The sequence below is a fragment of the Urocampus carinirostris genome, chromosome 2, assembly GCF_059441175.1.
Source record: "Urocampus carinirostris isolate Australia breed hairy pipefish chromosome 2, RoL_Ucar_1.0, whole genome shotgun sequence".
Taxonomy (NCBI): domain Eukaryota; kingdom Metazoa; phylum Chordata; class Actinopteri; order Syngnathiformes; family Syngnathidae; genus Urocampus; species Urocampus carinirostris.
The window spans coordinates 9,960,057-9,987,991 of record NC_142350.1 but is presented as its reverse complement, the minus strand read 5'-3'; the positions used below and the strand labels follow the sequence as shown (position 1 = coordinate 9,987,991).

The window sequence follows — 27,935 nt, the reverse complement described above, 5'->3', positions numbered from 1 at the left end:
CAAGCGGTTGAAATACTGTAAGCTTCCTCCGTAGTGAGGCTGGGCTCTCCCTTACACATAGGGTGAGAAGCCTAGGAGGGACTCGGTGTAGAGCTGCTTCTCCGCACTGAGAGGAGTCAGCAAAATAGTGTTCACCAAAAATGCATGAATGGATACCAATTCAACAAAAAACGTCATTTTTACTCAAGCCAATCATCTGGTCAGGCATAAAACAACCCAACGTCTCGCACTTGTCACTTTTCATCCAGATCTTATTGAGAACATCAGAGCTTTCTATGAGCGCCTACCGTCAACCACCCGCAAGCTTCATTTCCACTGCTCAGAGCGTTTTGTACTGACGCCGTTTTCCACGTCAATCATTTCCCTAACAAAGACCCTCAAGGTCACCCCGCTGAGCAAACACTTTGGTCTTCATGGCAACAGACAAGCATTAATTGCCAGGCAAGCCACCTCTTGGAGTGCTACTGATCATGCTAATATGTTTGTTTGTTAGCGTCAAGGGCCTCTTCCATTGAGCGGCGACCTAACGCCGCCGACTCGCTCCGAGGTCATGAAGTGTGGCGGAATCGTAACGAGTCTCGTTTTGCCCTTAATGAATCTTTGCCGATATACACTTGCGCTTAGTGGAATTTGGCATTAAATGCGCTTATAGTATGAATCACGCTGTGCTTTCTGGCATTCCTCCAGTTCACAATAATAAGGACGTGTTATGTACTTAACATTTATTGAAATATTCTAGATTCAAATGATGTGCTCATTGTAGCACATTTGGAGCTAGTTTTGATAAAACGCTAAAAGTATCCAAAACAGAATACGTTTCTTCTCGGTCTAACTGGTTTTAGCATTGCTAGCACTCGCTCGTTAGCTTGAAAATAAAAAGTATCTTTTGATTTTGCAGCGTCAAATTGTGAGAGAGTATACATAATTTTTTTCTAAGTGTATACTGTATTTAATTCATCAGGGGTGTGGTTTTTTTCTTCCGCTTTGAAATACAGAGAACCCTTGTTTTCCGCGGGGGTTATGTTCCAAGAGAAGCCTTAATACGTCAAATCCGTCAAGAAGGCCTGGGCTATAAAACATTGATGATAATCTTTGTCATATAACTTTTGCCACAATAAATAATAAAAGTCCACAATTTAAACTGTAATTACCGCCCGACCACCAGAGAAAATGGTGGTGCTAATGCAATAAAAACGCAAGGACTTTCAGGGTCCGAAGAAAGTGACGAGGACCAGCCAATCATTTAGCAGGAATGGCGGAAGCGGAAGGCGGTCAAAATAACGATAACGAGATAAAGTATAACATCCAGCATACCAACTCAAAGCATTCTGAAAGAGTTGTAGATAGGAGAGGCCCCCATTTTCATTTTTTTGGAGGTATTTTGGCACCAACGATTTTGATTAAAAAAAAAGAAGAGAGAGCGACGACATGCACTTAAAACTTTGCAGAAAACATGTGCCAACCAACACGGGCTTAAAATCGTATGGCACGCCTGAATACGCTGAAGTAAAAACAATTCAGCCCCAAACGAGTTCTAGCGGATGTTCAACAAGCACCGGGCCCCAAGATAAAAACATCTGCATTAGCCAGCTCGCAAGACGCTACCTATGTATCCCTGTATCCAGCTACCTCTCTTAGAAGGTATTTACTTGTTTTATGTTCCTCATATTTGTGAAATACTGTGTAATAGTTTGTCACCATGCGTCTTTGTTCCGTTATTAAAGATTGGTTAAAGCTGTAGAAAATGTCAACTTTCACTCGGGGCAAAAATTACACTTATAATGTGAAAAGAAAACAAAGCCATGATGATTATGGTGATAACTATCCCAATAATTGTCAATATCGACCAATAAGAAATGCTTTATCGTGATGACAATTTGTGTCATATCACCCCTGCCTACCGTCAAGTATAAACCTGTATTTTTTACAATTATTATACAAGTTAATCCTCTATTATACATTGAAACCAAAGAACAAACCCTTTTTACAATGTGAACCGCGTTATGCTGTATAAGCCTCATAAGAAATACCTGTATCCATTAATTAAATGGCCAAAATTAGCATTATACACTCATTCTTTAAGCAAACTGAGCTCACAACTGAACTGGACCAAATTGAATTATTCGGGGTTCTGATGGTCCCGTCTTCGAGTCGTACACATATTGACTATTACGGCATTTTCGGGAATCCTAACCACTGTGAAATTTAAGTGGTGCTTGGCCAAAGTTAAATTATTTTGCTTGTACAGTGGAATCTCGGTTCTCGACCATAATCCGTTCCAGAACCCTGTTTGAAAACCAATTTGGTCGATCACCGAAAATCGTTTTTCCCATTAAAAGTAATGTAAAATCGTTTTAATCCGTTCCAACACCCTGAATGTTTAACATGAACGTAAACATGAAGCTAACCCAGGCTAATCGTACGTTCGCGTTAGCGTAATTTTCCGTACGAAATATTACGCTAACATGAACGTGTAAAAATAAAAAAATCCGGTCGTTTAGCACCCGGGTCTCCACAACAAGTGGCTAGCGCTTCATTGGAAAAGGAGCTCCGTTCCAACACCCTGAATGTTTTACGTAAACAAAGCTAACCCAGGCTAATCGTACGTTCGCGTTATCGTAATCTTCCGTACGAAAGATTACGCTAACATGAACGTCTAAAAATAAAAAAAGAATTATGAATAGGATTTCTTACCTTTGTGGTGGACGGTGGGGAGAGAAAAATCCTCAAAAGTTTTTCAACCTCTTCCAAAACTTGCGGCAGGTGCTTGCTTATAGCGCTAACTTCATTAGCCGCAACACTCGAATTCACCGCCTCCTTATTCTTTACTATCGTACTGATAGTAGATTTAGCCATGCTGTATTCACTAGCATGATCGGAAATTCAGATTAAGATTCAGATATACTTTATTGTCATTTGTGTATACGTGTATACAGAACGAAATGTCGATACATCTGACCTGCACAGTTTCCTTGCGTGTCAGCCGGGATAGATAAGATTAACCATGTCTTCGTCAGAATTTTAGCGCAGCAGTTTGTCATCTCGCGGTTCGATGTTACTTCCAGTTGTAAATGGTCCAGTTTATTGTCCAGAGAGCGAACGTTGGAGAGGAAAATGGATGGGAGAGGCGTTTTGAAGGGTTTAGCCTTCAGCCTAGCGGTTAGCCCGGCCCGACAACCTCGCTTCCTCCTCCGGTCACACCGCTCTCTTGCCACTCTGCTTCGCTGTTTTGTAGGCCGCTGGGTCTTGTTGACGTAGCAGTCCGTGGCTAAAGAAACACTCCCAAGTGGTCGTAGCACCAAGCGCTTGATGTCTGGATGATCGCATATCCAGCAAAAAAACTGCGATCGTATATTAATCTGCAGTTTGAGTTGACTTTGTGCGCCGTCAAAACTGAGTCGAAGACTGGGTTTTATGGCCGAAGTGTAAAAAACTGTAGCGATCCGATGTAGCCGCAGCCGCCATCTCGTACACCTCTTTCATATTTAGCTATTATGTCTTTCTTAAAGGCAATAGTTGGACGAACAACTTGTCTTTTTTTCACCTGTCCTGCTTGCACAGACCTTCTTCGGAGGCATTAGGGGCTAAAACACCCGTACGCCGCTCAGCATCGCACCCTAGCATACCGGCGTTCGAACTCCGATTTTTTTGACCGAACAGCGAAGCAAGAATTTCTCGAAATTTTTGGTCCAACACCGATTTGTCCGAACTGAGAGGCGTTCAAAAACCGAGGCTCCACTGTAATAGAAAAATCCGGCTAAAATATTGAATGAGACTACACCATTGCTCCGTACAGAAGAATACATAATAAATACTATAATCCCTCATTTATCACGATTATTGGGGACCAGAATCCCCTGCGATATGCAAAAATCCCCCCCAGACACTTTTTTCAATATGCACCTTGCCAGCCTAACAATAGGGAATAAAGTAATGTGGGCGTAGGGGTGAGACAAATATATCTCTTGGCCCCAGGTCTCAGTCATACTCGATTACGGTTATCGGAACTCTACCACAACAGTGCATTTCATTTTCGACAGGCCAGAAACACTTGCCGCCAGAATTTCCTTCTGCAGATCCTCCCTTAGAGCAATCTGCAATCTGTGATAATGTATCGCAATCACACGAGTGCTGTTCACTCTTTGGTGGATGCAAAGGTGAAAAAGATCCTCCAGGCCTGACGAAAATGTGCTCCGCAGGCTACTGCTCGCAGGAATATGTGATCGGGGATTATGGATTGTGACCGTATGAATGCAATTCACTTTTTGGTGGATGCAATGGTAAAAAAGATCCTCCAGGCCCGATCAAAATGTGCTCCGCAGCATACTGCTCGCTGGAATATGTGATTGGGGATAATGGATTGTGACCGTATGAATGCAATTCACTGTTTGATGGACGCAATGGTAAAAAAGATCCTCCAGGCCCAATTAAAATGTGGTCCGCAGGCTACTGCTTGCAGGAATATGTGATCGGGGATAATGGATTGTGACCTATGAATGCAGTTCACTTTTTAGTAGCCAGAACAGCAGTAAGCCGCCAGGCTTGACAAAAATGCGTCAACAAAATAACATACCTGTCAACCTCCACGGCTCCATGCCCGTACAAACAGTCGTATTTTCCCGTAAAAAATACAAAATAATCGTACAACTTTTTTTGGGGGGGGGATGATGCATGATGGGAAATCCCCTGGCGGAGGACGAATGCAATTGGCAAATTTGCATTTTTCCATACAGATTTTCTTGTACGTCATACTCCTCTTAAAATGCATAAAAAACGTACAGGTTGACTGGTATGAAATAAATAAACATTATTGATAACATATTCCATTCATATGCTGTCGAAATTTACACCTGTCAACCAAAGTCACGTAATGAGAAAAAAAAAAGCGTCTAATTTTCCAATAATTTCTCGAGAGAATTTCAAAGATTGAACACACGCTTCACAACATCGTATTATCATAACGGCCTTGGTTTGTTATTCAGGTCTAACAATGTTACAAGACCAGTAAATAAGATTACTGAAAATGCATCTCCATTTTATTTCCACAGTCACATATTCATACTTGTAATTAAGGGACAATAGTAGGCTCAAAAATCTGCAACTAATTCATTTAGTCTCCACTACACAAATTAATTAGCTGAGTATAATTAGGGAAAAAAATCCAGGCAATAATTTCATTTTGAATAATCATTTACATTGAATAGATGAGGAATGAAAACAAAAAGCGTATACAAAATGTCTAATTGTTTACAGATTTGTGTTTGTGTGCATGGACTAATGAAGATGTTGACTTTCAATCAAATCATTGTATTTTATATTCCTGAGAGTACTCCGTTCTTCCGACAAATGATTTTTAGTATGCGACTCAGATACCGGCGCCATTTTCAAAGAAATCGATGTGTCCCCCATCGGCCCGCTTCGCCTCCCTCGATCTTTACATTCCGTCCCTAACAGAGACACCCAGATGTCATTAAAAATGCATTAAAGCATATTAAGGCATAATTACAAATTAGCCTCTAATCTGTTGTAATTACAAGACCCGGACTCATTCTGTAAAGGAATAGTTGATGTGAAAAATGACTGAATCACACATTTTCTGGTCAGTACAAAAATCACTGCGTATTATTAAGTCCCGAATTTGAAAAATTGCAATTTCAAAACTACAAAGTGTATTGTTTTGCTTGCTTTCGCGGAACTAGCGTTAACTTTCATGCCAAAAACTAGCTTTCTCATTTTCTTTTTCCTATTCCGTGCCAAAAAATAGCTTTAACTATTGAGTTATAGCTTTAAAGCTAACATTTGTAATAGCAGCAGATAAAGCGAGAGCTTGTCATTTTCTCTATATATATTCACCGCAGAAGAGTTGTATTAACTATCGAGTCAAAATGTTCGAGCTTTAATCAATGATAGCAACTATTAATGTAATAGCGTTAGGATATTGTATTTCTTATTCCATTCCCGAAATAAGCTTTAAATCTTGTGTTAAAGCTATAACGCTTTAGTTAATAATAACAACTAATTATATATAACCTTTGTCGCTTTTTATTTCTTATCCCATGCAGAGAGTTAGAATTAAATGTTGAGTTAAAGCTTGAATTAATAGTCGCAACTTGTAATGTAAAGTATCAAGTAAATTCTCATCATCACCCTCAAGTTTTTGTTTTTTTTATGTTGTCAAGTTACGTCAAATTAAAGCTCATCACTCTTTTTTTTACTATTGTGTATGTGATGTTTGAGTACCAATGCTAGGAACTCATAAAAAAGAAGATAAAAAGGAATGGCAAATATATATATATGTTTTTTCACATGGTTGCCTGAAATAATATGAAAGTATGTGGATCCAGATATATCTTTTAAGAGAATGTACATCTAGCTTACTTTTTGGGACTGGTATACTGCCAAGTGACGAGATTTCTCGTCAACAATTTAATAAATGCCAACTATGGCCAAAAGAGGTCAGTATTAAACTTTTAAATCCGCATGACGAATCTTTGAAAATCTTCGGAAACATAATGCATTCAATGTAAAAATGACTACATTCCAAAAGGACTTAAAATGAACACATAGTAAAAAAGAATGGATGTTAGCATGTGATATTATTGTCTGGACCTGATCTCCTTTGTATTGTGCATAAAGTATTTGTATGTTGTTTTTGTTCTGTCCAATCATTACACAAAAATTCCATCTAGACTCTTGACATCAATCTTTTTATGTACAGTACAAATAGGCGCCTCTCACTTTGATTGTTCCAGATTGTGATAGCACGTAAAGTAAGATCAGTGTCTGCATATGGCTCAATTTGCATTTTCTTGGCAATCCCACAAAATTCATTGTGTCTTTGTGCGAATGTTCACGCGCTTTACAATCCCATTCATCAAAGGCGCTAGCGTCGGGCCAGAGCTACAGATTAATCTGCCTCCTTGCAACCCTGTCGCCTCCACCACTACTCATTAATCTGGTACGCTCGTAAGCATGTATCTTTTTTTCCCGTCCTAGCATACATTTGGAGTTTTTAGGGCAGGTTGTAGATTTTACTTATAACAGACTGCTTTGTTATATTCACATTATATGTGTATCCTAAAAGATAGCAAGGTACTTCTCAGCATTGTACAGCAGACCTCTGGGATATGGTGACCCACATTATGTTTTTACTTTACGGTGTGGAATAAGATGTTTTTGGACCCTTCTTTACGGCATTTTCCACACTAATTTGCAAGCCCAAAATAGTTGCGGTGTTCGTGCATATGATGAGTTAAGTCCCTGAGATGGATTCGGAGATTATTAACATACGTTTCTATTACACACTATACGGCAATTTCGCCTCACAATCCCCACCTCAGAAACTCTTATCCGTAGGGTCAACCGTATTTAGCATTTCACCTGAATTGGTCACCTTGATCTGTTTATTAAATGTCCTTCATGACTATTGTTGTTCTATCCTTTATTTGTTGTATAACTCAAGCTAATCTCTGTCACAGAAAAACCTTGGGAAATATATCTGATCACTGCATCATATTGTTAAATCATTGATTTCAACTCCACCTTAATAAAAGATCTTAATGGACCTTCTGTTGCTATTGATTCTGTGGCTCCATCACACGATTATAACATGCCACAGCAACGTGATACAGTATTGGAAAGTTGAGGTCCTTTTAAGGAGTCTCTGTGGAGCGGGTTTGTATTTCTCCTGGACGCCGATGCGTCTTTCCAGATTGCTGACGGATATGGAATTAGAGAAAACTAAGACACATCTATTCCATTTTTTTGTAGATAAAATTAGTTTTTATTTGGTATAATCCTCTAAAACTGGCTTATTTAAAATTTGCAGATACCAAGGAGTGTCATATTAACTCATTTACTGTCATTGAAGAATAAATATGTCTACTATAAATACAAAAACAAGTCAGAATGTACCTTGGGGATATGTTATGATTTGTTTGACAATGTGGAAAAAACAGAACTAGGCCCAGTTCCAGTAGGGAAGAATTTTGAGCCTTGTCCGTCAAACGACCATTTCCAGGAACCTCAGGTATGTTCCAGCTTAAATGATCTACTGATAAGGTTATAGTTTGACAGACACTCAAAATAAGGAGTGAATAAATACATTTATTTTGAGCTGGCAAGAAGAACAGATAAAGACAGTAGAGAACCTAAAAATCCAACCTGTTATAAAGATCCTCCCCTTAACCCTCTCATTTTATTCAAAACTCTTAGGTTACAAAAAGCAGATCAACCCTAAAGAGTGTGGCTAATCAAAGAACATGATTAGCAAATAGTGAGAATTATGTAAACAGTGCAGTCAAAAATAGTCAAAATAAAGAACCTTGGTATTTTAAACATTCTTCATTGCAATTGTTCCATAGTCAAAACTTACTAACCCAGCCTTATAAGTACTCTTCATTGCAGGCAAGTCAAAATGTAAAGATAATTTTGATAATAATAAACTATAAATGATTTTCTTACATTTACCCCCTTTTTATTTTAAATAATCCTGGCATAAGCATTCTTCATTGCAAGCGTTTAATACTCAAAATAGTACTAAGGGCTCAATAATAGTCGAATTAAAGATAATAGTAAAAAAAAAACATGACATTCATTATAGGCAACCTTCTTTGCAAGTATTCAATGGTGAAAAGACCAGGCATTACAAGCATTCTTCATTTTAAGCAAATCAAAAACAAATGTAGTACCATTTTTTATAAATGTATAATAAACATTGCGCCTTCACCTAACATGCAAGAGGTCCCCAGTTTGAGACCGGGTTTAAACATTTGTTGGCCTGGAGAGGGATGAGCACCACCAGGCTGTACTTGGCCAAGACACGCCACAGGAATATATACCCATGTAGTTAAGGGATCCACGTTCACATCCATAAAAAACATATGAAATTATGTTCTCATCTTCACCCTTTTTATTTCACAAAAACAGAGAAATAAACCATCCCTGGTGTTATAAGCATTCTTCACTGCAAGCATTAAATTGTCAAAATATAGCTTAGCACTCAATGATGGTCAAAGATGCAAACAGTGTGCACGAGCTCAATGTTAATCAAAATTTTAAAAAATGCTTGTTTTTGGTCGGCCAGCCTGGCGAATTATCGTCCCAGTTAGCTCTACTTAGTAGCTGGCTAACCTTGCCATGTCCATTGTTTTTTTTCTCTGCTGGATTTCTGTTTTTTGCTGTAGCTGTTTTTCGTTGTTGGTTCCTGGTTAGCCTGGCTGTTTACTATGTTTTCTGTCGGCCAGCTTCTCATTTTTCCGCTTTTTGGTTCCTGTTAGCCCTCTTTAGCAGCCGGCTAGCCTGCTGTGTCCATCAGTTTATTATGGCTGGGTTAGCCCCCGTTACCTATCTGTCTGTTATTTCTGTCAGTTAGCCCTATTTTGGCTGCTCGCCCATTGTGTTACCATTACTACATCCACCTGCGACACAATACCAATGCATTCTCTACAGAAACTACCAAAACTTGGCTTGAAACACTCATAATCTCTTCAACTAATTTACAGGTAAACCAATATGGTTATTGGCTTGCTCGGGGGCTGTGATCTCAACATGACATCACAGTTTAGGAAGTCAAAGACAAGACAGGCAGTCTCACCGATTAAATATCGATATATTTTATGCAAAAACCATGTACTATTTTATGTGCATGTTTTAGAATTTTGGTATACCTTCGAATGATTTCCTTAACCCCCCCACCCAACCTTTTTCATTTCACAAAAAAAGAAACAGGCTAACCCTGGCATTCTAAGCAATTTAAACAACAAATATAATTACCAATAAATTGGCATAAAATTATTTTCTTATCAACCATTTGTGTGTTTTTCCACACATGGTTTCTCTGTGCTTTGCCACATCCCCCTATCATTGGAGCCAAAATATTAAACGTAATTTGACATTTTTTCTTGCTAACTAGATTAAATGGTTGTGTTTTCTGCTTACAAATTAACTGACTGACGGGCCTGACTACGTCGCCTAAATCACTACTTTATTAAAGAAAGCGTTATTTGCTTCCAGCTCGACTTGAACTAAATATGTACATAATCTCGTTATCGTTCCCAAGCAACTAGACTTTGACATAATAGGGAAAGCAAGCTCTGTTGTAATACTGTACGATTTGTGCAGCTTTTTTTAGTTACGGAGCTTGCGCACATGAGAAATCCCTTAAGACCAGATCAAGTCTTTCACGGTAATTGGTAGAAACTTGACAATTGGCTTCAACTGCAGAGCTTGTTTTAATTATAGAATACTAAAACAAGAGCTTATTTTTGTTGCGTTAAACATATTGGTGTCCTGCTTGTCTGATTGGGAAAAAAAACAAAAACGTGATAATTCAACTAATTGAAAAATATTTGCCTTATGAATTATATTTGTTGTTGTTTATACTTGTTTTTAGAAGTAGTAAATAGTATAATTTATCTATTTTCTGTTAATACAATCATCTTTAAAATGATACCTAATCGACTACCTGTGGTATCATATCATTTTGCAGATTGATTTATTGTTTTTGCTTTTTTGCTTAGAAATAGTACATTTTTAATTATTTTTTTGTTTTACTATAACTATATATTTTCAAATAAAATAAGAAAACCAATATACTTAATTTACAGATTATTTTTCTCGTTAAATAAAAAAAAGTGATCATCTTGTGGCATTGACAGGTCATTTTGCAGATAAAACCATATTATAACTTTTTGGGTATATTTTTATTGGCGCTACTTGTATTATCTTCTTTAAAAGATAATGTTTGAAATTAGAATAAACATTTTGTTTCAACTAATTTTGCCTTTTTTCTAAATTCACTGCAAAGAATAATGTATATTCTATATTCTAGTAAAGAAAAATCAGTATTATGATTGTATGATTATTTTTTAAATAAAACAAAAACTCCCTGTTTTATGAAGGAAATGTATTTTCATTGGAACATACTTTATCTCCTTTGAAGGGTTATTTTACTGTAGTTGAGATATTAATAATATAATCTTGTAAAGGAGGAAAATAAATCTGTATCGTAATTTTTTACTACATTTTCTGCAAAATGAGAGAAATCTCCCTTATTATTTGTGTTTGTTGAATGCAATTTTGCTCACTTTAGAGGTTTCTAAAAATGTATTTACTACACTCGGTTTGAAACTATTCTTTATTTCTTTAATCTTAACAAAAGGAAGTCGTATCTTCATAGCTTCTTTTTTTTTCTAGTGAAATTAATAAAGGCCTTTAAAATGAGTAAAATAACAGTTTTTTTAATGTAGGTGTTATCTACAATTTTCACATAAACCCATCCAGTGCCAAATGGACTTCATTTTGAACTTGGCCGACCACGAACGTTTTAACAGCCGACTGAGAAAGAGTTAATCCCCTACAGGGCTTGTAATTACCACATTTTTGTATTTTTATCTTCCTCAGGGAGGGCTCTGATGAGACTGACAGACCGAAAACTGGAGAGAATGGGCATCATGCAGGAAGCAGAAAGGCAGAACATCCTGCAGCAAGTCCTGCAGCTCCGCGTCCGGGAAGAAGTCAGGACCCTTCAACTTCTAACACAAGGTCATCTCTTTGCATCCAAAAGCTTTCAAAGCAACTCCGCGCTTTATAAACGCTTGATCTCCTGAACAGAAAGCGAGCAATGTCTTGCTGCTCTCAGGAAGATGTCTCTCATTTTGCAAACAGCCGTACTGGCATAACAGAGCTTCGTTTATACACTTGCCATCTGTAGTCATGGCAGTTGCAAAGCCCACAGGAGGTGATTAATCAACATGGTTAGCAAACCAAAAATCTTTTATTGCTTTTGGATGGAAAATGATCAAAGCCGCATGTTATTAGTCTGCATGAGTCCAGTGCAGGGTTCGGCTGTTTTTATTTTTATTTATTTATTTATTTTTTTTCTGAGTATATCTTTACACTTGAGATGTAAACTCTACAAAGCGAAGAGAAAGGTATCTCGTTATCTCGCAAGTTAGTGTGCTTGAAATCCTTGGAAATGCTTGAGATTTAATGATGGGTTTTCAAGGTTTAGAAAGTGCTTGAATTTTGAGTGAAGTCCTTGTAAATGCTTGAACTTTTGCCACGTTTACGGCAATCCAACTTCATAGACAATGCATTAAATGAAAAAGAAAAAAAACAAGTTCGCCTAAAAACGACACCAGCACACATGCTCTGGAAGCCTCGCTTTGCCATTCCATATATTCTTCCCTCGTGATTCTTTTGAACGGCGCTAGACGCAAATTGTGCGTGGCACTTTGTGACGCTTTTGTTTAGGACTTTTTCAACTCATATACAATCGGCTACAAATCTGGTAAATAACAAGTAAAGTATCTTTTTACGCAAGCAAGTTGAATCGGCAAAAAAGGTGGCTCAGATGACCAGTTCATATTTACATTAGCCTAGTTCACACTTAATCAATGTTTTCCTTGGTTTGCACCCAAGTTGAACACATAGTTAGTGCTAGCGGGTTCAATATTAATAAAAATAATCAAAATAATCAATTATTCTTGTTAACAATATACTCATGTATTATTTCTTCTTGGAATGGTTCACGGTTCGCGGATTCTTTAACCAAATGCATCAGCGGGGCACCAATGACTCTGGGCAGCCTCTGGACAGCTCAAGGTTAAAACTTGAGATTGTATTAAAAAGAAAGAAAATACACTCTGAGTGAGAGATTGAGTTGGGTAGCCCTTTCATCTGAGGCGCATCCCACCTGAGCTGTCCCTCAGCTCTGCCTCCAAGATCGGCTCTGAGAGGAATTACTTGCGTAAAACAACACCTCTGACTGGCTTAAAGAAGATAACATGATTAGATGAAACGACATAATGCTCGTCACACTGTCATAATAAATGAGAAACTTAAAGTTAAAGTATCCGACCAGCTGCTCAACTGAACTTGGAAGATAAAGATTAGCCCTCCCCTCCTGCCCCCTTGGACTGTGCCCTGGAAAATTACATTATTCAGCTGTGATAATCTTGTGATGTGACCATACCACTGAAGTTTCCATCCGAGCACAGTTGACAACAGTTCTTCATAGGGTCCAATGTGCCCTCTGATGGTGTTGTGCACCATTTTGTTTGTCACATGGGCTAAGTGGCTAAAGCCTAGAAGTCTCTTTGAATGGTAATGGGAAAAAATAATAAATGGCTTTGAAAGTCCTTAGAAAAGGCTTGAATTTGACGATGAAAAAGGTTTATGAACCCTAGTATGCGGAGCAATGATTAAGATAATCTTGCCTTGTGGGGAAATTGGTTCTTGTGTCATTTTCCAAGCTTTTTATCCCCAAGTGTATTGCATTCACATTCATTGGCGCGGCAGTAGCTCAGGAGGTAGAGCGATCGTTTTAGGATTAAGGGATCCCAGTTCGAATCCCGGCTTGTTAGCGCCTTACATGGCTGCACAGATCACGGCCGCTATTGGGGAATGTGAAGCACATTGTAAAGCGCTTTGGGAGGTCATTGACTTGAAAAGCGCTATATAAATGCAGATCATTTCATTTCATTTCATTCACTTGAAAAATCAAAAATGCACTTCCTGATTTTTATTTTTATTTTTTTAAATCCTCCTCAGAGAACCCCCAAAAACGAATTTCCCAAAACTGGAAAAAAACTTCTTCTTTTTTTTTTTTTATAAAAATGAATAAATTAATAAATTTATTTTTGTCAGTTTTTCCAAATTACTGTATCTTTTTTCATAGAACTCCAACCCTTGTCCCCAAACTGTTTTTAAAAATTATTTTAAAAATCTGGAAAAAGTATTACCAAAAGGAGAAAAAAATACTTCAACTACTTTTTTTTACCTCTGAAATCAACCCGAGAAACTGAAAAAAAAGTCGAAAAAACAGGAGACAAAATTATTATTTTTTTTAAATTAATAAAGAGAAATAAAGAAAATATCTAAACAAAAAAATACATTGTTTGAAAAATGAGACAAATATATTTCGAAAAAAAATTTGAAGGTCAAAAAATGAAAAACTTAAATTAACATTTCCCCCAAAACAGAAAAAATATTTAATAAAACTGACCATAATTAAAATTCACCTTATAGAATGTGTCAGAAAAACATGAGTTTTGACATTTTCGCAGTGAATATGATACGCTTCCAGAATATCGGGATCGTGTGCCTATTTTTTTTTTCGTTGAGAAATGAGAAGCACGCAAGAGAGGAAGCGCTGTAGTTTGATGCCCAGGGTACATACACCTTGAGCTGTTGCTCGAGGCAAAAAGAGTTCAAAACACCTGGGATTGCTGCTACAGTAGGGAAACGAGGTGAGGAAGCATGATGCGGGACTAAAAAGAAGGTGAGAAGAGAAATGGGTGAGAAGCTCAAAAAAGAAGGTGGGATGAAAAAGTATATCTCAGACCGAATCAGAATAAGAAATCACCTTATGTTTTCAATATCAAAAAATCTCGACTGCACTACCCCTCTGTTATCGCAGGGAATGGAGACCAGAACCCCCCGCAGAAAGTCAAAATCTGCGAATTAGCGGGCCGCCTTTTATTAACGCCCCCAAGGGTCAAAATTACCATAATATGACGTCCTTATCGACTGAGAGTATATGACTGTAACAAATAGATTATAGGTCTACAAATAAAGACACAAAAATTCAGTTGAATGAATGGTTTTGATTGCCACCATTCAAAAAAAAAAATAAAGAAACAGGAGGGGTTTTCAGTGCAAAAAAAGTGATTTAAGGAGCGTCTGGCTGGCTGCATGCTGGCATCGGGTATCCTTGATGCTTTCCATGATGGTAGAAATACAACCTTCTCAGATATAGTGGTTTTGCACGAGTTGTAGCTCCAGGTCATTCGTTTAATGGGTAATTGATATGGCGTTAGTGAAATAAAATCTTGGCAGGGGTGCCTTGTGAAGGTTGTTATGTAACTAAGCCTTAGCAGTAGGCCTGACCTGCAGTCTTGATGCCACCTCAGTGGCTTCCCGGAGCTGATAACAATCCACGGAGCACCCGCTGGTGATCACTATTTCTTTGTACTATTCTGACATTCCTCAGAGTCCAAATAAATTGATAAACCTCTTTCCAATTTAATGAGCCGCTAAAATACTTGCTCAGCTGTAGTCCTGCTTCGCGGTTTTTGGGGGGTTGACGTATTGACTTGTGCGCCCCCCCTTCCCCAGCTGTTTGACTAACAGCATACACTAGCCTATCACAGTCACGCACACACAACACACAAAGCCCTCCCTAACCGTGATAGCATTTGCTCTGTGCTTTCTGCTCTGACACAATGTACAATATAATGATATCAATGACAATAAAGACAATATTCAAAATCAAAAGTGTAACAGTGATACCCGAAGCGCGAAGTAGAAAGGGGTCTCTGTATTTCTGTTTGACCAAAGTAGTGCTTTTAACCGAAGAAAAAAAGCAAGTCACATCAAGATGTAGCAAAATGATCTGATGTTTCTATTGCAATGATTGGGAGGACCAACACCTACATCTATTATCCGCCACAACAACAGTCTGATGGAGGACCGGTAAGGGAGAAAATGAGGTGTGGTAATTACTGCAGTGTACCAAGACAGGGCTGGCTAGACGGACAGTGATTAACCTTTAAGGGTTACTGGGCCTTGGGACCAGAGATAATTAGATTTGTCCCTGTACCCATGTCAGTGCACGGCTTGTCGTGATCGACTGTGAGGATACCATCACCTTAGACTGACCAAAAAAACTCAGGATAGTTGTGTGTTTCGGTTTTACACTAATGGGAAATACGATCGTATCGTAGAAAATGGAACTGCCAAGAGTAAAAACCAATGCAATTTTGGGAGATAACGATACTGAATACCGATACCAAGCTTCTTTGATATACATACAATGAACTTCATAATCAAATCATGACAATTTGCGAAAATGCAAATGAACTTTCTGTCATGGTTACTGATTCGGGCACCTACGGCTGCCCCGGTGGCGCCAACAGCCCTGGTCGCTGATTGGCTCCTTGCCACTTATTAAACCCCCCGGCTCCCTGTTACCAGCGTCCGATTGTTGCGAACCTTCAGCTCCCGCTTAGGCAAGCCTTCCGAACCTGACTCCCGTACGTATCCCAGCTTCGACCTGTTTCCGTTTGATCACGTCTCTGCTCCTGCGCTCCGACAACCCGACCTGCTTTACCCTCTTCGACACCGCTATCGCTCGCCAGAGAAGTGCCACTTCCGCGTCCCGAGCGAACTGCTCCCCACAATCAACGATCACTGGATCGTGGGTGCTAGTTTACGTCTCTTTTCAAATATAACTAAGAAACTAACGCAATTGGGTTCCCGTCTCCGTTCCTGGTTCCTGGCACTTTCCCTAACGGGAAAAAAAAATCACTTTGACTTCAATGTAATTTTTATATGTTTTTTAGTGGTATGTGTTTAAGAGAAATAGAAATATGTATATGTTATTCATAAACTATGCATGAAAATTGGGATTATACCAGCAGCAAAGAAACAGGATTTCTATGTGAATGAGGACTTTTTGTCTATCTCCAACATATTTCTTTTTAAATTAAACTTTTGTTAAATTATTGGCAATTTTACATTTGTATTTCTACTCATTATTATTTCCCAAAAAGGTAATAAATCACACAAAATCACAACAAATTCTCAAAATATGTTGGAGGACTGACTGTCTATCACAAATTGTTGCTACCCGACTGGGCTAGAGTGGCTATGCTAGCCGCTCATCATAGTTCAGGTGTTTTCAAGTTCCGATTTTCAGTTTTGAATACCGTAGCAAAACATCTTTTTTGACTGACGTACGATTTTTTCGGATAGAGTTGATTGAATACCGAGGTATCACTCTACAGTGAACCCTCACCGTGACTCTGACTCAGATTACTGTTTACGGTTTTGCTACTTCACTGGCATGCATTTTGATTGGCTAAATAGTCACTCTCCTTTTTCTCTACCTGTGCAACAATACTGTTGCGGTAAATATGTAAATGTTTGTAAAACTGTTAGCCAGTTCTGTTATATATGTGCAAAATCTAGAAATGTCAAGTTTCTCTAAAGTCCATAATCTTGACAAAACACCATGCACTGACAAGTGTACTGAATTGTATAATAATAATAAATTTAAAAAATAATTAAAAAATGTTTCTAATTCACATATTTTGTATGATGGGTTCTCTATGGAACATAACCCCCATTATTTGCCATTGTTAGCTGGCTCTAGTCTTGTTCATTCAAGATAATGCTGCTAGTCATATTCTACGAACACATTTTTAATCAAAAAGATGGGTAGAGCTTTTCTTTTACTTCCATTTACAAATCATTTCATAACTTTTCAAACAAGCGCACCATGCTCTACGGAAATGAAAAGATAGCGACATCATAATGAAACCTGTTTCTACAAAGGAATACAAAAAGCCAAGTAATAACAACAATTGATACATAACAGAAAGCAATAGAGGTTTGTCTCCTGGGAAAACACGATTTTCCTTTCATGTTTCCCCCTGTAGACCATAAGACATGCAGTTCATGTCAAGTTTATATCTATGGAAAGAAACAGCAATATAACTTAACGTGAGACAAAACGTTATAGAGAAATTGTGTGGGTTATAGATTCACATCAAACATCAGACAGTGTGGAGACAAACGGACACCAGCTGAATTATTACCTTTGCTTTCTCTCAGGAGCTTGGAAAAAAAGTCGGACATAGCCTTGATTAACAGCAATCCTGTGTCGCGATTCTCACCTCGTTAAAAGAAATCCGATTTTCAACTTTTTCCTGCCTTCAAATTCATGCAGTAACCCCATGCTAATAAATAAGCTATTAACTGGCTTGTGAAATCATCACTCTTGAAAGCTACTTGAATTACACAGCTGACGGCGTCCTACCAAAGTGCTTTTTTTTTTCGGAATGCAGCACGCTAATCTGTGCATGTAGGCTTGGACGGAGTGTTTATGCTTCATTTAGTCGGACAAAGACTCATTAACGTTGACGGAGACAAATGGGAAACAAATCGCACGTAGGTTTCTTTCTATGTTTTTAAATGGGATTGGTCGCCACAACTGTGCTGAGAATGTAATTTGCAATTAAATGGGTGTTTGATACCACTTTTTTCAACTGATACGTGCAGTAAATCAACGGAATACAACATGGATCCGTTCAGAGGTGGGAATAGTAAGGCGAACTTGCTGTATAACTACTAAAAATCTTTGGTACCTCATATTAAAACATTAGAATACAGATAAAAAGGACATAGTTAGTACTTGTTATGTGTAGTAATGACATATGAAATTAAATAACATATTAAATATACTTATATAGGAAAAATGAAATTGTATTTACCTTTCCTGTGCCTTGGGCTGGTCGAGTGAAGTAGTCAGTGGACGCAGAAAGGTGGAAGAGCCTGCAATGGCTGTTTTAAACAAAACGGTTTTAAAACTTTCACTTGCAAGGATTAGGAGACTTAGTTGGTTTGATAGCCTCCTTGTCTTGAATAAATATGTCAAACCTCGAGTTAGCGAAAGTAACAATTTGTTTTTTGTTTGTATTTCTTCAAGTTTATGGTTTTGCTTCTCCTTTTAGCATCACTGCAAGCCTTGGTACCCGTAACGAATAAATACAGTACAGGAAATACAGTATTGCATTAACACTTACAAGAAATTCTGAATTGAACGAAGAGAAAGGCATTGTGGCAGGTATTTCAACCAATAGCATATCTGTATTTTCATGATGCCGTCATACAAACCAATAGCAGACTGGCATTTTTAATTGTTGATGTTGTACATTGTGGAAAATGCCAAAATAATGTCTTACTCGCTGTGTTACTGGGATCTAATGTGGTACAATTTTGGCCAAAGCTGTATTAAAATAAATATAGGTTTTGTATACTTAATCGAATCAAGTATTTTTGATACTTGTTTCAAAATGTTTTTGTTTTTATTTAAACGGCCACAATTGGTGATACCAGCATCAATACCTGTGGTACGCACCAGACCTCAAATGTAGTGTGGTATCAGCCTGACACTACCAAACAGATATTTAAATGTCTAATGGAAGCGAAAAATCACTTATGGTACTAAAAATAAAAAATAAAAATCTCAATTGAGGCTTTAGATTTGAATATTTAAGTGTTTGAGTCATCATTGAAAGTAGAGATCTCCGATAGAATTTTTCTACAGACTGTTGATGATGAAGTTTTTGTTGATAGGGTCAAGTCGCTTTTGTTTGTACAGCCCTTAATAACAAAATTCTTAAAGGACTGCACAGTAAATAAAACAAACAATTTAGTACAATAGACATGTTTTCGAATAACTTTTACTTTAGATACAATTACAATATTCCTTTAAATTCTTATTTTGATTTAATGATTTTGAAATGGCCACTAGAGGGCGAGTAATACAGTGATCTTCACCAAACTGCATACCTGGTATCATTTTTGTATTAATCCAGAAGTTATGGTATATAGCGTGAACATAAAAATTACAAGAACGCACACAACTGTAAGATCTTCTTGCGACAAGTTTTGGGTTTTTATTCTGCTTTTGTTGTTTTTTAAATGAAACTGCACAAAAAATCTATACTATTGTTGCACTTTTTGCACGATTGTTACAATGCAATGTTCTTTTTCATTGCATTATTCTTATAACTTTTTCTAAGCACTACATTGTAATTATTTATCCTAATAGTCCTTTCTTTTTTTCTAGTCTTTAATACATGTTTTACCCTGGAGTGCCATGTCTAATCTCGTTGCATACAATGTTTTGCAACGTTGATCTCAATGACAACATAACGATTACCCATTGCCCTCACCTCGTTTGGCGCCAGCTGCTGCTCGTTGCCTGATTGGTGCCCCTCCAATTTAAACTCCACGCTTCCAGGCACTCCTTGTCAGTCTGTCAACAAACCTCTGCACTTGCAAGGCAAGCATTTTGACTCTTTCCCGCCCTGTCCGGTATCCTGCTCGTGCATCCTGTATCTGGTATCCTGCTCGTGTATCCGGTATTGATCCTGTCTGTCATGTTCTCACCTGTATCTTGCTCGTGTATCCTGTATCCGGTATCGATCCAGCCTATCCTGTCTTGCCAGTATCCTGCTTGTGTATTCTGTATCCGGTATCGATCCTGTCTGTGCCGTTCTGTCCGGTATCCTGCTCATGTATCTGGTATCGACCCCGTCTGTCCCGTCCTGTGCGGTATCCTGCTCGTGTATCCTGTATCTGGTATTGATCCCATCTGTCCCGTCCTGTCCGATATCCTGCTCGTCTGCCCCTGGCTTTCTGTTTTCCGGCGTCTGACTACTTTGCCCCGCTTCTTCTGCCCAGCGATCGGCGAATCGCTGGCATTTGTGTTTCCGCGCATGACTGCCCCGCTCCCGTTAATAAAGCTTGGTGTGAAAACATTAGGCGTTTGGGTCTACCATCTGTTCGGGTTCTGACAGACAATATAGACTATTCTACTCCATTCTATTTTATTCTATTCTATTCTATTCTGTTAGGTTCTGTTCTGTTCTATTATTTTTTAAAACAGTAATTCCATGTGTAGTTGTTCTTATTGTAAATACACATTTGGCTTATACTTTTTATGATTTTAGTTGCTTTGATTTTGAATCGAAGGATCCTAACACCAAAAACCTGCTAACTGACAAAAATATGGGCTTTCTTATGTTTTTTTCCCTTACAGTTGTCATGTTAATGCTCTATTGAGTGTTTTTTCCGTTCCTTTTGTGCTTTCCATGACGGCACAATAACTCCGAAAATTCCTGTCATTGTGCAATAAATTGAATCCTGTGATTGACTGGACCCTCACATGATAAGCTCTATCGAAAATGGGACAAGAACAACACAAATTACTATCTTAAACGACATTTATGGCCTTAAAATACGGCCCGTTTCAAAATCGTGTTTTTTTGTGCTACTCTCTTATCAAGTAGACATTATCAGAGAAAACAAACCGTACCACTTGCTTACGAACTCGTTTGTGACAAGCAGCGCCTATTGGTTAGTAAACATGACGGAGTGTCAACACAAATATTATTATGGCGACCAAACAGAGCTCGGAGAGGACTGACTATTTGAATTTCATCAGGTGTTTTCATGCGTGACTTTTGATGAATGCTGATGTTGGGTCACTGAATGCCTCGGAAAAAATGCTAAATCTCTCAGCTAGCAGGTTGCATTGTTTTGAACTCAGAATCGTGTAGCATATTAATATTTGTTTTTGTAAACGATTGATCTCAAAGATATTTTACTGATTAGAATGTTCTCAAATTTCTTGTCGTCCATGATAAAAGAGGATTCTAGATCAGGGGTCGGTAACCTATGGCTCGCGAGCCAGATATGGCTCTATTCATGAGTACAATTTTGCTCACGCGAATTCTCTCTGTATCATTCAGAATTTAATGCACAAGAAGCCCGTTTTGGTACATGCAAAGCCAAAGCTTTACTGATAAAGGGTGTGGTCCAGTATATACAGTATAGGGCATGATAACTAGAATTTACAGTCAGGGTGTCCCACCAACAGACCCCGTTTCGGCTGAATGTCGCTGAGGAATCCTTAGTATGGTTTCTTTCGAGTTTGCGGTATTTTGTGACATTGTTACGGTATAAATTTCCTCTCACATTTTTTTTAAACCTATATAGGGGAAAAGTGAGATGCGGCAGGGAGACAAATTATCAGTGGTTTATTTATATTGGTATGGGGCATAGGCTCTTCATTAATATTGTTTCATAAATGTCATCAAATCATCAAACGTCACACACTGAAATAAGATGCGCTGAAGAATTAGCTTTTATCTGAAGAGCGGTTACGGTGGTTTGGTTGAATTTTGTCCTAAGATTTATGATGTTACTCTCTCAACAAAATTCAAATATTTGGCTTTTATTGCTCTTTGTGTAGTAAAGGTTCCCAACCCCTTTGCTATATTATCATGGATAAATGTATTTTTTTAACTTAAAATACAATTTCCTGTGAACACAACTGTAGATTACTATTAATAAATGTAATATTATTTCAAAAAGATTTACATAAGCTGGACGGAATTTGGAAGTTATTTATTCACTGACGCCATATCCTGGCTTGTGTCATCATTGCAGCCTCCGTCTGCCCGTTCATGATGCGTTTGTAAGTACTTGGATTTCTTAGACTTTACTTAAACTCATCTTTTTTCATTTTTCTTGGGGTTTGGATTGGCGTTTGGATTGTACTTGAAGAAGACTTCTCCCTTTTTCACCATTGTCACACTACACTGACAAATGGAAATTAAACCCAATTCTTCCTACCTAATGTGTTCCGCCCCTGACAGCTCTGCTAAAAGTAAGATAAAAGCAGATAGGCTCAGTGGAAATACATTAAGCATTAGGGCTCTTTAAACTCAGTTGGGCAATATTAACACATACATTAACACATAATGTTCAACTGTTGGAAGGTTTTTACAGTGGAAATGATTGCTTTTGCTTTAGATTTCAGGGGATAAAATAGACATAGAACTTTTGTATTTACTGGAAGTAAACATTGTTTTTTTTTTTAATCTGAAATGACAATATTATTTGTTTCCACTATTCACTGATTAATCAACAAAATAATCCACAAATGAATCGATTCGTAAAATAATAATTTTTCAATCCAAACACAACTTAATACTTTAGGTCATGACAAAGTTTTTCTTGAAGTGTAAAACTATAATAAGAAATTTTAAACCAGTTGTTGCTTTTTCCTGCACCCAAAAGGGGGTGCCCTGGAGCAGAAAGACAGTTTTCTGGACCAACCAAGAAGGTATCTAAGCCACTCATTCTAACTAGTGGTCATTTATTACACAAAAATAATTACAGTACTAAAAACTATGATACCCCATTCTGAGCTTAATGAACAGTTTTGCTGCATTTTTTTATTTATTTATTCAAAACGGACAAAAAAAAGATAACCAAGGAAGGATAGCTTGTAGATATCTTTTTTATGTCCGTGGCACTGAACGAGTTAACCTTCAGAATCTTAATGAGGACCTCGTTAACACGGCAGGAATTCCAATTTATGTTATTTTCAAACTGAAAATATACTGTTCTCGTCGCCACGGGGGATTATAAAATATACACTACAGTATATGCTTTTTCTCGAAAGACTTTGGTTTGACTTGTGTTCTTCCTTTGGGCTTTCCGGTGAATCAGAAAAGCGTCCGAGAGTTCTCATTAGACCGATTCTCCCTGCAGGACGGCAGCGTCCATGAAAGGCCGTCCGCCGTCTCTTCCTTCTTTTCCTCCCCTTGCTTATCCCCGCCGCCAGGGAAGGTCAAATGAATTCTTTTTCATGCTTTCCCCGTCAGTAAGATTCTTTCCGTCGAGACTTCAACTATGGCTCAGCGCCCCAATAGACGTGAAAGCGAATACCTTTTGACAAAGTGCTTTTTTCTTACCTGTCCCCGTTTAGATATAAATGAGCGATATATCTTTCATAAAATGGAAAACTGCTCCCCAGCTTAGGTGTCAAAGTTCACCGTAACCTTCAAGTAATGAGCGACATTCTGCCTTAAATCCTTAACAGGGAATAGCGTGAAGAGATAACTTTAATTTAACAGGGTGCTTAATACAGAAATCAGATTCATGCTGTGAGCGTGCCGTCTTTTTTGTTCCGAATAGAAAATAGTGACTGGTAGCGGTCGATCAGATGTCCTTCATTCTATCTGATCATAGTTTTCATTTTAAAAGTAACATTATAAGACATAAAAAGATCAACAACAGCAAATACAAAATAAGGAGTTGGCTTATTAAGTAAACATAAAAACCATTAACACATAAAATATTGGTTCATAAAACCATGGATTGTATATCCAATACATTTGGGAGATATATATAAATGTTCGTTCCATCAAACGTTATTTGGAAAACAACTGAGAGTTATAGCAGCATTGAAGCATTGACTTTCAGTTAAAGATTTGAATCTGCTCTAACTCAAAAGTTAACATGTGTTTGACATTCTGAATTTAAACCACTTCAAAACTGCTTTGACTTTTTAATGAAAATGAAATGATCTGCATTTATCTAGCGCTTTTCAAGTCAAGACTTCCCAAAGCGCTTTACAGTGTGCTTCACATTTCCCAATAGCAGCCGTGCAGCCATGTAAGGCGCTAACCTTCTTATTGGGGGTATTAGGGGTTCAGTGTCTTACCCAAGGACACTTCGACATGTAACACGGAGGAGCTTTAACTAGGAATAAGAAATCTATAGTTAATTACCTCAAAAATGTAAGCAGCGTTAACGCTTTAACCTCTTAAGTCACTTTATACCTGCTCTCAAATTTTCAATTCATGAGTTTCAACTCTTAAGCGTCAACATTTCAACTCTAAGTTAAAGCTATACAGTGCTTTAAATCGAGAATTAGAATAGCTTTGTAGTTCTAAGACTTAACTCACTTGAAATGTGAATTTCCCTTAGGGGATGAATAAAGTATCTATCTATCTATCTATCTATCTATCTATCTATCTATCTATCTATCTATCTATCTATCTATTAAACTGTTTAACTCAATAGTTAGAGTATCCCTTAATCTGTGACTCAAGAGTTTCATTCCTTAAAGTTCAAAACTTTTAACTCAAAGTTAAAGCTTCGTAGTGTTTTAACTCAAGCTGCAGTGTTCATTTTACCTCTGAAAAGTGATGGGTCCCGGGGACTCGCATGCACAAAAATCTATGGGTCCCAACAGAGATCTATGGGTCCCCAAAATTTAGTGTTATCGACGTTGAAATTGTAAATCGGTGACAAATATATAATAAAAATCTATGTATTGATTCAGTTTTAATCATCAAATTATTAATTTGTTTTTTTGCATCAAATTATTGTTGGTAATATACCGATTAAAGGGATAACCACAAACCTGTCTTTTTTCATTTTCTTCTTTTATACTTCCTTTTTTTCTTAACTTCTTTATACAACATAATAATTCGGAATATAATGCATCAAAGCAAGTGAGCCGTTTGAGAGCGGGCTCTCTCGAATGAGTTGAGAGGCGGTTCTCTAGAAAGAGACGGACTTTTCACCACACAACTCGAGATCGGTGTGCAGACGAAAACTTGAATCGCGAGACCAAAGCAACACTGGCGGATCTGCCTGACAAAAAGTTTGGAGTTTGGTAAATCTTTGTTTTAAAAAAAAAAGTAATCGGGTAATAATGACAATTTTGTGTCAAAAAAGTTGCGTCTAGGACGCAGGGACGCGGGCAAACGAGAACACTGAAGCTGGTTTGAAGCTTTCCACTTTAACTTATGCTTCACTGCTTTAACTCAAAATATAAAGCAACCTCAATTCCTCAATATGAAAGTTTCAATTCTTAAGCTTCAAAGCTTTATCTCAGAATTAGTTTTACAGCGCCTTAACTCAAGAATTCAAAGAGGGTTCAACTTAAACTGAATCCACACCTGCCCTTCCTCAAAAGTTGGAATATACGTTTGAATTCCTTCGTGTTCACCGTTCTATTCAGAGTTAAAGCATTAAAGTGCTTTAATTCAAGAATTGAAGCACCTTCAAAGCTTCAACCTTCAAACTTCACCTGACCTAAAAAGGGTTTTAACTCCAGTGTTAAAGCATCCTCAGAGTTCTAACTCAGAAGTTGAAGTTAAAGCCTCTAATCTGATTAAACTGAAGAGTTGACATATTTTTTAAGCTTTAATATTTTAAGTTGCTTTAAACCTGTCTTAACTCAGAAGTTAACCAAATTAACATCCCCCATAACATAATTCGGTATGCTTCGACTCAAGCAGCTTGAAAGCTTTAACCTTTAAACTTAAACTCGCATTTACTTGTAAAAGAATAAATTCGACTTGTTGCAGTTAAAGACAATTCAAATGTTTTGATATTTATATTTATGATTGTTGAATTACAAATAAGAAAGTAGTACAATAGTTGTTTGACACAAAACATTTTACTAACAAATTTGGCCTGTACACATAATCAAATTTGTATTTTGATAAGGAATTTAAATAAATAAGTTTGCTCCATATCATGTTACAGGGGCCACAGTGCGATACTGAAACAAAACTATAATCAAATTAAAAGCAAAAATTCCAAGAAATTGGTATCGATACCCATCTCTATTCTAATTCTATGTTAAAACATTCCTGACGTACAATAGGAGAGATATTAGCTCGAACCACGGGGGGCTTCCAATTATAGACTCCAAGCCACACACCACTGATTTTTCTTTTTACGGAACAAAAGAGCTGCGAGGCAGATGAGTTATGTCAAGGTTGGATGAGGCATGTGTAAAATCATTTTAGCTGTAGATGCATGAATAGAACCACCCTTGGTTCCGACGCAACTCCTGCAAGGACATTGATGCTAATGAAGTTAAAGTATCTAACACTATTTGAGGTGTCTTTCCCAAAGTATAATGCCTAATGATTACAACTACACTAGATCCCTGCGTTATGACGTTTTACGACAGCGTGCCCATCTTTACGACATTTTGCCACTATACTCTACTACAAACTACAAATTATTTTGTGTGTCAAAAAACTCAATTCAAGTTTTGCAGTGTTCCTATGTATGTAGGGTTACGTCTCAAAAATGCATGTGTGCTATTGGTCGACGTCAAATAAAATGCTGGTCATCTGTTTTCTGTACTGTCCTACAATCCCTTGCGGTGATGCTAAAAGAAGAAGCAAAAACAAAATCACCATGGAAACAAAGCTTGTGATTATCAAGGCGTCACACCAAAGATAAATCCAATTTCATTTTTCGTTTACTATTATATTTATTTAGAATTTAATTTCATCTTTAACATGTGTATAAGAAATAAGTAGATCTCACGATATAATATTTAATCGTAATGTTTTTACTGAGGAACCTGGGTTTGGGAATGCATTAGCTACTCATTATCATTGGTTTCTATCCCCCGTTATACAAAATTCCGCTTTGAGATCCCACCTTAGACCGGATTAATGTCGTATCCCGGGGGTTTTCTGTAAGCGGATCTTTTTGCAGGATACATTTAGTAATGTACTCGAGTCATCTTCTGAGTGGCTTAAGAAGAAGTTGATGGCTACAGTTTCATGGTAATGAAGCCACGATCATTGGGTTATCGTGAAATGAGATCGCATTAAAAGGTCCTATCAGTGGCCTGGCACCGTTGTCTGGTTCCCTGCAGTCTGATGCCGACTACTGCCGGACATCCCGGAGCCCAGACGGCTTGAGAGAAAGAGGCCCTCAGCTTACGAGCACTTGCGCATGATCTTACAAAACGGGGATCGATAGGCTCCGGAGCGCACTTCACTGGAGTAGTCATCATCCCATAAAAAAGCCTCCAAAATGACGGTCTTTACATGTAATGGGAAGTCTAGGGAGATTGCGCTTGGTTGGTTGTCATGGCAATGCCTGTGCTTGTGAAAGAGGTTTATGTCAGCAGAGAACATAACGTGACTTTGAAATATAAATAGTGATACCGTCTTTAAAGTCTTATCCGGTAGACCTCCGGGCTATGGCAGAAGTAAATTCTATTCTATTCTATCCTCGCCTCATAGCGTTTTCACTTTACAATGTGGAAAGAGATGGTTTTTTTCAGCCCCCCTTTACAGCATTTTCCACAATATACAACATCAACTACAATTTATTTTTCGTGACCAAAGATTTGCGGTGTTGGTACGTATGACCAATTACACTCTAAGATTTTAGAAGTCAGTCAATCAAACTGGGTTCAAAGATTTTAAACATGTGCTTTGCTTGGACCCACTCGCAGTAATAGTCGACCGGGTTTAATGGTTCGTGGTAGCACGGGTGCTATTCATGTTAAGCAGAAAGAACAAAAAATAAAGAGGCGTCACTAATTTTCTCCCTCGGGTTCCGCTCCGGCAAAAATGGAATGCGGCCAAAACAGTGCAGTTCAGTTTAGGTGAGTTGCAATGACACCCTTCAGCAGGCTGAACTGGAGACAAAAATGCGTTCTGGCGGACCCTGCTTTCAGCAATAGGGGATAAAGTATCGCTGTCACAACCATGCATTTCATTTTAGGTGGGTCAGAA

General features: G+C 37.9%; 1 protein-coding gene across 3 annotated transcripts in view; it reads left to right on the top strand.

The window, feature by feature from the left end:
* samd12 (sterile alpha motif domain containing 12) overlaps nucleotides 1–27,935 on the top strand; it is a 136,008-nt gene that overhangs the window by 45,301 nt on the left and 62,772 nt on the right. For 2 of the 3 annotated variants that reach the window (XM_088328855.1, XM_088328854.1), the window contains exon 4: nucleotides 11,404–11,544. In XM_088328855.1, the coding sequence (XP_088184981.1) occupies nucleotides 11,404–11,544 (141 nt within the window). The remainder of the gene's footprint in view (nucleotides 1–11,403; nucleotides 11,545–27,935) is intronic. The other variant, XM_088328856.1, reaches the window with a different exon arrangement.